The sequence below is a fragment of the Lutra lutra genome, chromosome 7 (genome assembly GCF_902655055.1).
Source record: "Lutra lutra chromosome 7, mLutLut1.2, whole genome shotgun sequence".
In the NCBI taxonomy this organism is placed as follows: Eukaryota; Metazoa; Chordata; class Mammalia; order Carnivora; family Mustelidae; genus Lutra; species Lutra lutra.
Genome location: NC_062284.1, coordinates 59,911,200 through 59,923,671, shown reverse-complemented (window position 1 = coordinate 59,923,671; position 12,472 = coordinate 59,911,200). Strand labels below are relative to the sequence as shown.

At 39.9% G+C, this 12,472-nt stretch overlaps 1 protein-coding gene across 1 annotated transcript in view; it reads right to left on the bottom strand.

Moving 5' to 3' along the window:
- The window catches only part of BUB1B (BUB1 mitotic checkpoint serine/threonine kinase B), a 48,915-nt gene extending 37,227 nt beyond the window's left edge, over positions 1-11,688 (bottom strand). The window contains exons 1-4 of the mRNA XM_047738336.1: positions 11,462-11,688; positions 7,479-7,625; positions 4,571-4,630; positions 3,602-3,746 (exon numbers count right to left, since the gene is read on the bottom strand). Coding sequence (XP_047594292.1) covers positions 3,602-3,746; positions 4,571-4,630; positions 7,479-7,625; positions 11,462-11,496 — 387 coding nt within the window. The 5' untranslated portion in view covers positions 11,497-11,688. The remainder of the gene's footprint in view (positions 1-3,601; positions 3,747-4,570; positions 4,631-7,478; positions 7,626-11,461) is intronic.
- Between the last annotated feature and the right edge of the window lie 784 nt (positions 11,689-12,472).

Below are 12,472 nucleotides of genomic sequence, written 5' to 3'. Positions count from 1 at the left end.
TATATATTTATTTGACAGAGAGAGAGAGCATGAGCAGGGGGAGCAGCAGAAGGCAGAGGGAGAAGCAGACTCCCCACGGAGCAGGGAGCCTGATGCAGGGCTCAATCGAAGGACCCTGGGATCAAGACCTGAGCCTAAGGCAGACGCCTAATGGGCTGAATCACCCTAAATCACCCTAAAAAGCAACAACTTGCTTTCTAAGAGTGTTGTACAAATTTAAAATGCTAGTAGTTATTCCCAAATACTAATTTCACAGAAAATACCTAATTTTAATTTCATACAAAAATGGCATTTCAGTGTTCTAATTAGGAGTTCTTATACCACAAAGGAGGCTAACATTTTCTCCTATTTATTTACTAGATATATTTTCTCTCATTTCTATCTGTTCCTGATTGTCTAGCCTAGGTTAAGTCCTCCTTGTATGTATTCTCTCCTACACAACTCAATAGTTTCCTGCTTTCTCCTTTGTGACAATTAAATGCTTAACATCTGTCTTTCCCAATAAAGTAAGCTCCACAAAGGCACAAAATATTACTATCCACTATATCCCAACCTCTAGCCAGGGTCTGGTAGAAAACTGAATAAATGAAATGCTCCATTTCTATCTTTTTTTTTTTTTTAAAGATTTTATTTTTTTGACAGACAGAGATCACAAGTAGGCAGAGTGGCAGACAAGAGAGAGAGGAGGAAGCAGGCTCCCCACTGAGCAGAGAGCCCAATATGGGGCTCGATCCCAGGACCCTGGGACCATGACCTGAGCCGAAGGCAGAGGCTTTAACCCACTGAGCCACCCAGGTGCCCCTCCATTTCTATCTTTAACAAAAACAAATAGTATTTTATAGTTTAATTGTATAGTAATTCAATAAATGGAGTTTTCTGCTTATCCCAATGAGTGATGTTTTCCCCTTTGTGATAGCAATTCAAGCAAAGTTCTAATTCTGAACATGTTATCAGTATCAGATCCAGTCCTCGACATCTGTTACTACATAAATAAAGGTTAACATTGACTGCATTTGTTAATGGCTTTCTAAATAGCTCTGGTTCAACCTGTAAAAGCCAAAAAAGATCAGGTTATTCTAGAGTGCTGAATGAGATTACTTAAGAAATAACATAAATAGGGGCGCCTGGGTGGCTCAGTGGGTTAAAGCCTCTGCCTTCGGCTCAGGTCATGATCCCAGGGTCCTGGGATTGAGCCCCACATCGGGCTCTATCCCAGGGTCCTGGGATTGAGCCCCACATCGGGCTCTCTGCTCAGCAGGGAGCCTGCTTCCTCCTCTTTCTCTGCCTGCCTCTGCCTACTTGTGGTCTCTGTCAAATAAATAAATAAAATCTTTAAAAAAAAATAACATAAATAAAAGGGCCACATGGTTAGATTAATATATCCAAGAGTTAAATAAATCTTTGTGGTAATCCCTAACAAGCCAACTAAAACAATTTTTACACTTTTAACTAAAAATCCTGGATACTGCCTAAGAACAATTTTTTCCTTAGCTAGATTGTAGTTACCCCTTATAAATATAATTCTTAGAGAAATTGTTCTGCAAAGCAAGGAAAGTAGTGTGAGGAAGCCAACTGTTACTCCTCTTGACCATTACATAAAGAAAAAAAAAACAGCAAAATAGTTCATTATACACCCTGTTAACCATCTACAAAGTTCAGATTATTGCTGATCATTCTAGGGCTGATCATTTGACTCTGAGGGTTGTCTAGAACAGCGTTTCGCAGACTGCCCATGGGAAAGCGGCTAGTTTTGGTGTGTAAGAGTTTCAAGTTTCTATTCCATTGTTGACTATTTTTTGTTTTTGTTTTTTAAAGATTTTATTTATTTATTTGACAGAGAGATCACAAGTAGGCCGAGAGGCAGGCAGAGAGAGAGGGGAAAGCAGGCTCCCCGCTGAGCAGAGAACCCAATGGGGGCTCAATCCCAGGACCCTGAGATCATGACCTGAGCTGAAGGCAGAGGCTCAACCCACTGAGCCACCCAGGCACCCTGTTGACTGGTATTTTCTTTTTCCTATTGTTGATTGGTATTTTTTAAAAATATATAATAAAAATAAATTACTAGAAATACAATGATGTGTTTGGATGTTGTGGGAAAGTCAAATTTGTTAACAAAACTTAAAACTTCTAAATGCAAAAAAAAAAAAAAAAAACTTCTAAATGCTTGCTCTGAACTTTTACATTTATGTTGAACAGTCTGCAGACCATTCTTCCAGTAGTTTTGGTCTAGACTATGCTTTTTATGTTATAATAATATCACTATTCTTCAATACCAGCACCAGGTCAGCATTTGTGAACAGCAAAATTATTCCAATTAATTGTTACTTTCAGTAGTTCCAACTAAATATTATCATAGAATCCTGAGATAAAGAATTACTTTAGAGATTTATCTAGTCCAAACTTTAGGTAAATCACATATAAGAACATTATTTAGGATAAGAATATTATATAGGATGGAATGAAGAAAACAATCTATTTGTAAGCTACCAGGGACCATAGTCTCCATGCTAACAAATCTTGGGTACCATCCAAGATTTAGCATTCCTTGGGTACCATCCTTTGACATAAATTCTTGTCACTAACGCTCCAAAGATAATTTTTCCAACTTGTCAATAATGATGCCAAGATATGTCAAATGTCCTATGGAAACCAAGATAGCTTATGCCTTCAGGCATAATTCACCTAATTCCCTTTATTAATGATATTTGAGGTTTAAGATAAGGTCTCAAGAGATATATTTTAGCCAAAAATTTTATCAATTTCAATTGTCAATATTTTATATTACAATGGCTGTTGTAAATATTCTATTATTTAGAATAATTTAAAATATTATATAATTATCTATTTTTATTGTTTAATTTTTAATAAAAAGAATTTATTTTATAAGTATCCAGTTATCCATTATCTAATTATCTATTATCTAACATTCTATTCTAAATATTTATCACTTTATCTTTCTTTTCTCTCTCTTTTTTTTAATCACTTACTTTTTCTAATCTCTTTTAGGATAAAGGCAATGAAATTAATACCTAAGAAATTCTGGTCATTAGCTTATTTGAAGATATTTTCATAAAAAAAAAAAAAGCCTCAAGACTGTTCTAGAAATAAAAGAACTACATGTCAAATGAGACAGTATAAAGTGGACAGGCTGATATTTTTGGATGTAGCAATATACTACATAAAAAACAATATCTTTTCATGGTATTGGTTCTCAGAAAGGGGACAAAGGGATACCAGAATCACCTGCAAAAACTTTTTCACTAACAATCATACTACTGCCATGTGTTGGCTCCTACAGATCCTCTCCCAGTACAGCTGCATGTCCCAGTTATATTTGAAATAAATAATCCACTCCCATGAGGAGGTATACAGCCCTTATGATCACTTTTAAAGGGGCCAAAAAAACCCCAACTTCCATTAAAATCCATCTTTAAATAGAGCCAATTTGACAAATATTGAGTATGTATTAATTGTTTAGTTCAGTACCTACTAAATAGTTCAGGTTTTGCCATTTTTTTTTTTTTTGGTATGTACCAGAAAGTTCTAGAGAAAATCACCTGGCGTAATACTTTAAACTCAAACAGACTTGAGAAAGACTTACCAATTTGAGCCAGAGACTAAGAAATCGTGGATCGTTATAGTATCGTTTTTCTCCTTGTAGTGCTTCAACAGCTCTTTCTAATAATGTTGACATATTACTCTCTTTCCCCCCTTGAGGATAGTTCTGCTCTGTCCAGTTAATATACCTGAATGGAAAAGAAAAGAAAAATTTTATTTATTGATTGATTTTTAAAGATTTTATTTGAGAGAGTGAGCAAGAAAAAGAGCAGGGGGAGAGGGAGAAGCAGACTTCCCACTGGGCAGTGAGCTAGCCATAGGACTCAATCCTAGGACTCCAGGATCATGACCTGAGCCGAAAGCAGACACCCAACTGACTGAGCCACTTTTTAGGCAAGCCAGATGCTCAAAAAGAATTTTAAACTTTAATGTGTACTTTTATTCTTGCACCAAGACCCATTCTTGACTTTCTTAAGCAAAAATATCTAATTTGAAAGTATGTTTATTTAGAGGCCCTCAATGACATGTCCTAAGCCTATATTCCTTAAACTTGCTAACGTGTGCTTCTGGGAAATAATGGGTATGGGGATAAAAGGGTGTAGCTCTCAGTTGCATGCCACAAATTTGAAATTTCTTCAGTTACGAACACCTCAGGAAGAAACACTGTCTGTCTCTCTCAAAGATATCACTTTGGGGCACCTGGGTGCCCCAGATGGTTGGGCATCTGCCTTCAGCTCAGGTCATGATCCTGGGGTCCTGGGATTGAGTCCTGCATTGGGCTCCCTGCTCAGCAAGGAGACTGTTTCTCCTTCTCTCTGCCTGCCTCTCTGCCTGTGATCTCTGTCAAATAAATTAATAAATAAAATCTTTAAAAAAAAAAAAAAAAGAGAGAGAGGGAGATATCACTTTGTATTCTGACACACTGCTCTGTACACCCTAATTTGAGAAGCATGGCCATAAGGACTCATCTGTTAAGTTTCTAGTGCCCTTGCAAAATAAAAAAAAGACGCACCTATCCCAAACATCCAGAGGGTCATTTCCAGTGTAAAACCGAATTTCAGATTCAAATGCCCTGAAATTTAAACAGAAAATGTTAGCATTAGCAAAATAAATAAATAGCCAAATAAACAAGCATCACCTCCATTTTTATTCATTTTTTAAGTGTTTAGCATCAATCCAAATAACTGCACTGGAGCTTGAGGGTTTGTTAAACAGGAAGAAAAACAGAAATAATCAAGATTCTGCTTGATAATATAATAGGAAGGACAAAACATGGGGAAATTAGATAAATTCCAAAAGAACATACAGAAAAACAGAATTACACAGCAGTTTAGAACTCTGGAAAAAAAAACTCCCTAGGCTCAAACTAGCAGTTCTACTAATCAATAGCACAGTGACATTAGACAACCAGTTCAAATTCTGTTTTCAGTCTCCTCATCTCTAAATTGGAAATAAAAATAAAGAAGTCCCCCCCTTATCTGCAGAGAGATAATTTCCAAGATCCCCAATGGATGCCTGAATTTGAGGATACTTCTTAAACCTATATATACTATGTTTTATTCCTGTACATACATACCCATGATAAACTTTAATTTATATATTAGGTATAGTAAGGGATTTACAACAATAACAAAATAGAAAAACTGTAACAATATACTATAGTAAGAGTTATGTGAATGTGGTCTCTCTCTCTATCTTATTGTACTGTACTCATCTTTCATCTTTTTCTTGTGATGATGTGAAATGATAAAAATGCCTACATGATGAGATGAAGTGAGGTGAATGATGTAGACATTCTAGTGCAGAGTTAGACTACTACTGACGTCCTGACGATATGTCAGAAGGACTATCATCTGCTCCTGGACCACAGGTGACAGCAGGTAAATGAAATTGAGGAAAGTGAAACCACAGATCAGGCAGGACTACTGTAGTACCTATCTAATTTACTAGGTTGATTACTCTTACTATAAAGTGTTTAGACATAATAAGTACTCCATAAATGATAGGAAGTACTAGGTAATAAACAATTTACATTAATAGAAATTAATAAAGTAAAATTAAAATAAAAAAATAATAAAAGCCGTATAAAGGGTTATATCTGATACAAAGAACTATACAATAATTACTGATGCAAAGGAATCTATAATAAGAAAGACAAAGTATACAAAGGGAAAATTAACTAACAATACAAAGCAGGATAGTATATCACAGCTGCCAAGAATGGATCATAAAGGCTTTGATAAGTCAAAAGGAGGTATCACAGAAGCAGCATCAAAAGGTGGGACTCTGAAGGAACCATAAAATTTGGAAAAAAAAAAAAAGGATTTTTCCAAGATTTCCAAGAAATGAATGTTGAATAAAGTTGTAAAAGTGTGAGAGTTACTAACACTAGCTCCTGATACTAACTGTATCAGGAATAAACGGAGATAGGCATAGTAAGGGATTAACCTTACTATGATATACATACAAACACACAACCATGGTCCAGGAGCAAAAGATCTTCCTTCTGACATATTGTCAGGAGGTCAGTAGTAGTCTAACACTACGTTAGAATGTCTACTGGAGAAGAAGGGCATGTTTTAAATGTAAATTTAAAGACTTGGGGTGCCTGGCTGGCTCAGTCTGTGGAGCATGCGTCTCTTTATTTCAGGGTTGTGAGTTCAAGCTCTATGCTGGGCACAGAGATTACTTAAAAGAAATAAAACTAAACTAAAAGACTTTGGATTCCATCTGCTCAAGCCACTACTGGTTCTTTAATTGGAGAGTATCTTGAATATGTTAAGTAAAGATTTAAAAAGATCAATTAAGTAACATTTTAATAATAAAAGAAATTAGAAAAGGAACCACCATTATGAAGTTAATATGGTGATTTAGGTATGAGATAATGAGGCCATTACCTGCAGAAATGGTGGAAAACTAAAATCTAAGACACTACTGATAAAAATCAGCAGTTCAGGGCACCTGGATGGCTCAGTGGGTTAAAGCCTTTGCCTTTGGCTCAGGTCATGATCCCAGGACCCTGGGATCAAGCCCCGCATCAGGCTCTCTGCTCAGCAGGAGGCCTGCTTCCTCCTCTCTCTCAGCCTGCCTCTCTGCCTACTGTGATCTCTGTCAAATAAGTAAATAAAATCTTAAAAAAAAAAAAAAAAAATCAGCAGTCCTCGGGGCGCCGGGGTGGCTCAGTGGGTTAATTTCTCTCAGGTATATTTTCTTTGGAGATCACTATTTCTTTTTGGCATACTCTCAAAAATGCTTTCCTGGAAAGTTAAAAATTGAATGCATACACAAGATAGAAGATTTCAGGGACGCCTGGGTGGCTCAGTGGGTTAAAACCTCGGCCGGCAGCTCAGGTCATGATCCCAGGGTCCTGGGATTAAGCCCCACATCGGGCTCTCTGCTCGGCAGGGAGCCTGCTTCCCCCTCTCTCTCTGCCTGCCTCTCTGCCTACTTGTGATCGCTGTCTATCTAAATAAATAAAACCTTAAAAAAAAAAAAAAGGTAGAAGATTTCACTCTCTCTCAGTACTCAGAATCCAAGGAAGCAATTTCTTTTAACTGATTACTATTCAAAAGTTAATTCTATTTAGGGATCCAGCATGATATAACATTTTTGATAAATATTGCTTAATATGATACTTACTTTCCTTTGTTCTCACTGTTCTGTATAAGCTCTATTTCTATTGATACAAGAGTTTGACTGCTCCATAATTAAATGAAATCCTATAGCTCTTGTTCTTAATCATACTCAAGGAGATCTTTAAGTAGCTGTTGTGTGATGAAAAAGCAGGTGGGGAACAGATTCTCACAGTATCAAATTTTGAAAAGTACTTCTTAATGCCAGTAGGCATGGATCCACATCTACATTACCAACTACAGTTGGAGATGAATGATGACAGGTTCACCCCCCACCATTCTACACACCGTTTCTGTTGCTGAAGAGTACCGTTAGAGGCAGATTCTTGCTGTGCCAATGCTCCCTGAAGTGTGGACATGATCCGCCCCTGCCGTAACGGTTGGACATTTTCTTTACTCAGTTCCCACTCATCTCCTTCCAAGGACATGGCTTCACTGTGAAGAGAAATGAAAGTAAGTTTCATACTTAGATGTATATATAGATTATTATAAATGTTTTCAAATAAGTGATTATTCATGATCTTTGGGCTGAATATGGTGGGCTGGCACATTAGTAGTGTTCTCATACTCCTAAGTGTCTGAGCCTTTCTGTAACCTGGTTTCCAAGTTTATGGCTGTAGTATTGCCTAACAGAAGAGAGAATGTAACTACGGTACTGAGGACAGTTATAAGAATAAAGTTTAAGGAAGAAAAGAAGGAGAAAAATTATAAATTTGGCAAAGTAGATAAAAAGGAGTTCTATGCTTACCACTAAATGCATCATCTCATTTAGTTTAAAATTAGCAAACTGGGGTACCTGGGTGGCTCAGTTGGTTAAGCACCTAACTCTTGATTTCAGCTCAGAGTTGTGGGATTGAGCCCCACGTTGGGCTCTGCGCTCAGTATGGAGTCTGCTTAACCCTCTCCCTCTGCTCCTCCCTTTGCTTGTGTGTGCTTTCTCTCTCTCTTAGGCTCAAATAAATAAATAAACAAATAAAATCTTAAAAACAAACAAACAAACAAAACTAGCAGTTTGTCAGACCAACACACCATGTTTCAACTGATGACTTAAAACTGAAGTTTATATGTATATACAGGTAGCCCAGAGCACAAGCAGACAAAAATACAATTTACTGGTTACAACTGCCCGCAGCCTGTGGATGGGGAAATTCCCACAAGTTTTTTGGAGGCAATCACCATTATGAGGTATGCTCTGAACTTCAGAGTTCTGCAACTATCAGACAAAAGCTTACTTCTGGCTGAGAGACACCATCTCTGGGTTTAAAACAGAGAAACAGATAGGCACTAATCTTTGAAATAAAGTGAAAGTTACATGTGACCTTAGTTTAGATGAGAGCTGAAAACTCTCAAGAAGGTTAACTATAAGTGATTAATAATTTAGGTTGTAACTACTCTCATCTTTTTAACTACATTGTGTGAATCTTATAAATGTTAAAGGCCATGTCATTTATTTTTACAACCTCATGGTCTAATATAGACTCTGTCTCCAGGAAGCACTGAATAAATGTTTGCTGAGTCCATCTGAATTTCTTTATTTATCTTGGAATAGCAATTAAACTACCTCACCTAATGTCCCAAACTGAGCTGGGACTGCTCCCCTCCCTCCTTGCTTGTCTTGTCTCCTTCCAGACCTGCTCCTCCCAGTGTTCCTTCATCTCAAATAAATGGCAATTTCATTTTTCCAGTTGCTCAAGCCAAAAATCTCAGTGCCAACCTTGACACCCCTTTCCTTATCCCCCACCTCCAGTTACCTGGCAAATCCTATTGGCTCCACCTTCAAAACAGATTCAGAAATCAACCTTCTATCATCTCCATTGTTTCTAGTTTGGCTCAAGCTACCATCTTCTCTTGCCTGGATTATTTCAGTAACCTCATAACTGCTTTCATCCTCTTCTGCCTTAGTCTTTTCAACACTGCAGCTGGTGATCCTACTGAAACTAATATCAGATCCTGTCTTTCCTCTGCTCAAAACCTTCCACTGACTTTTGAACCAGAGTAAAAGCCAAGTCCTTACAATCTTTGCATCCTCACCTCTACCTCATCCTTCATTTCCTTTTGCTCTTCTGGTTCACTTCACTCCAACTACTTGCAAGATGCAGCTCCCTCCCCCAACCCTCACCAAATCTCTGTACTTCCCCCAGATATGTGCTTGACTGACTCTTGAGTTTCCTTCAAGTCTTTTTTTTTTTAAGATTTTATTTATTTGAGAGAGAGAGAGAAGAAGCAGGGGGACCAGCAGAGGGAGAGGGAGAAGCAGACTCCATGGTGAGCAGGGAGTCCAACTCAGAGCAGTTTCCTTCAAGTCTTGACCCAAAAGACACCTTCTCAGTGAGGCCCCCTGTTCAAAAATATCTAAAATTGGGGCACCTGGGTGGCTCAGTGGGTTGGGGCCTCTGCCTTCAGCTCAGGTCATGATCTCAAGGTCCTGGGATCGAGCCCCGCATCGGGCTCTCTGCTCAGTGGAGAGCCTGCTTCCTTCTCTCTCTCTCTCTCCCTCTCTCTCTCTGCCGGCCTCTGCCTACATGTGATCTCTGTCTGTCAAATAAATAAATAAAATCTTTATAAAAAAAAAATCTAAAATTGCATCAATGCCCCTAATCCCCACTGTTTTAGTTCTTTTTGTACTGACCATCTAACTTAAGTTTATTGATCTTGTTTCTTGTCTGCTGCACCCACCCTCACCCCACCCCAGAACTTAAATTTCACAAGGGTAGGGATTTTTGTGTCTTTTGTTTATTTGCCATATTTAGCACTTAGTAGGTAATCAATAAATACTTGTTGCGTAAGCTAAAGAGTTCTCCATATTGCATTTATCTAAGTATGGTGTACCCCATAATGAAAATGCATACCTCAGGGCACCTGAGTAGCTCAGTAGTTTAAGCATCTGACTTGGCTCAGGTCATGATCTCAGGGTGCTGGGGTGGAGCCCCACCTAGGGTGCCCCACTCAGCGAGGAGTCTGTTTGTCCTTCTGCCCCTCCCCCTGCTCATGCTCTATCTCACTCTCTCTCAAATAAATAAATAAAATCTTTTTAAAAAATGCATACAGATTTCCAACCCAGAAGAACTTATATATATATATATATATATATATATATATATATATATATATGGAAAAGCAGCAAGCATGCAGAGAAGGGCTTTTTATATTTTTAATTATGCCACTGACATGGAAGCACCTACCATTTGGCACTTATTTGGAGACAGTTACCTTACACATACTTTGAATTCATCAGCATTTTCCATATTTTTTTTTTCAAAGATTTTATCCATCCATTTGACAGAGAGAGATCACAAGTAGACGGAGAGGCAGGCAGAGAGAGAGAGAGAGAGAGGGAAGCAGGCTCCCCGCTGAGCAGAGAGCCCGACGCGGGGCTCGATCCCAGGACCCTGAGATCATGACCCGAGCCGAAGGCAGCGGCCCAACCCACTGAGCCACCCAGGCGCCCCTCCATATTTTTTTTTAAATGTGTGATTTTAGGGCGCCTGGGTGGCTCAGTGGGTTAAGCCGCTGCCTTCGGCTCAGGTCATGATCTCAGGATCCTGGGATAGAGTCCCGCATCGGGCTCTCTGCTCGACAGGGAGCCTGCTTCCCTCTCTCTCTCTGCCTGCCTCTCTGTCTACTTGTGATCTCTCTCTGTCAAATAAATAATAAATAAAATCTTTTTAAAAAAATAAATAAATGTGTGATTTTATTTATAAGATTACAGTATGATTTTAATATTTAAGTAGCAATTTATTATATCTCTGCTATCCTTTTTTATCTAGATTCAATTAACATACACAGTATTACTATTTTCAGAGGTAGAATTCAGTGATTCATCAGTTGCATATTAACACCCAGTGCTCACTACCTCAAGTGCTCTCCTTAATGCCCATCACCCAGTTAGGGCCGTCCCCCACCCACCAGCATTTTCCATACTAAGACGAGTGAGTCCAAGATCAAAGAGCTAGAAAATGGCTGAGCGGAGATACACGGACCACACTACAAATTCCAAGTTCTTTGTACATTGGGATCGCACAGCCTCCTTTGCTTTGAAGCTGGATGCAGCTGGGTTCTCCCGTGCCCTCACCCCAGTGAGGTCGATGCTAACTAACTCTGTCTTCACCTCCAACACTTGCGCCCCCGACTCCAGCAGGAAGGAGGCTCCAGCCAGGCCCACTCTTCTCCCGACCGTGTTCCTCTGGACTGCACTGAGCGGAGCCTCTGTCACCGGCTACCTCCTCGGGTTTCGCAGGCACAGTTCCCGGCAGCTTTTCTCCGGTACCCACCTCAGAGCACCCCCTTCCTTCTTCATCGCCGCCATCCTGCATTCCCGGTTCAAACCCTCTTCCTGCCGCAGGCCTTTCTTCAGGGCCGCAGACCGCCTGGAATTCCTTCCGCAACCTGCCCTTAGAGGTAACAAAGCGACCAGAGGGACAAAAGTTTGCACCCGACTCCTTGGCAAACCAGTAACCTCAAACCCTCCAAGTTTCAAATTTAACGGTCCCGCGCGGCCGACGTGAATACGCCCCTCCGCCCCTTCGTACTAGCGTAGCTCTCTCCCAAAGAATTCTGGGGCTTGTAGTTTATTCCAGGTTTAGTCCGTGCAGTCGCGATGCATAGTGAGAGTTGCAGTTTCCGGGAAGTCGGTGGCTGCTCCAATTGCTCAGGTTGAGGCGGTGTAAATTCTCGGGAAGTGCAGTAAAGCAAGTCTCAGAGCTCAGCGAGGGACACTTTAAGCACCAGGATTTCTCTGATATTTTGAGCACAGAAAGATATCTTTGCATCCTTTCGATTGGCTTGACTCTTCTTGGGTGGTTGGCCAGGCTGTGATGACCCCTCGCTGTCTGGCTCAAGTTGTTCACAGGTCTAGAGTTCTTGGGGCGCCCCGACCCCGCTGTTTCCTGCCTAACTTTTGAATTCAGAAAAGCTAGACTCTAGTTCTGTGAAAATCGTACCAAGTGTGCAACCTTAGGCAAAGCTATGTAGTCTCTCTGACTTTCAAATTTCTCATCTGTAATGTGATGTATTGCCTTTCTCTCTGCTGCACGGTCCACGGGCAGAAAATACAGCTATGCCTCGCGTCCCAAGGTCTGGCGTCTTTTCATCTTCGGGATTAGCACTGCACTCTTAGTCCCAGCTCCAGTTTACTGAGAAAAAAAATATGATGGGCTCAGTTGTGGCCGGGGGAGCAGGGTCTTTTGAACAAAACCCAGTAACAAGGGAGTCCTCCTCCTATGATCTTGGGGGTGGGGAGAGGTGGCAGTTCCCAGAGAGGAGAGCTGGAAGTAGGTGTTCAC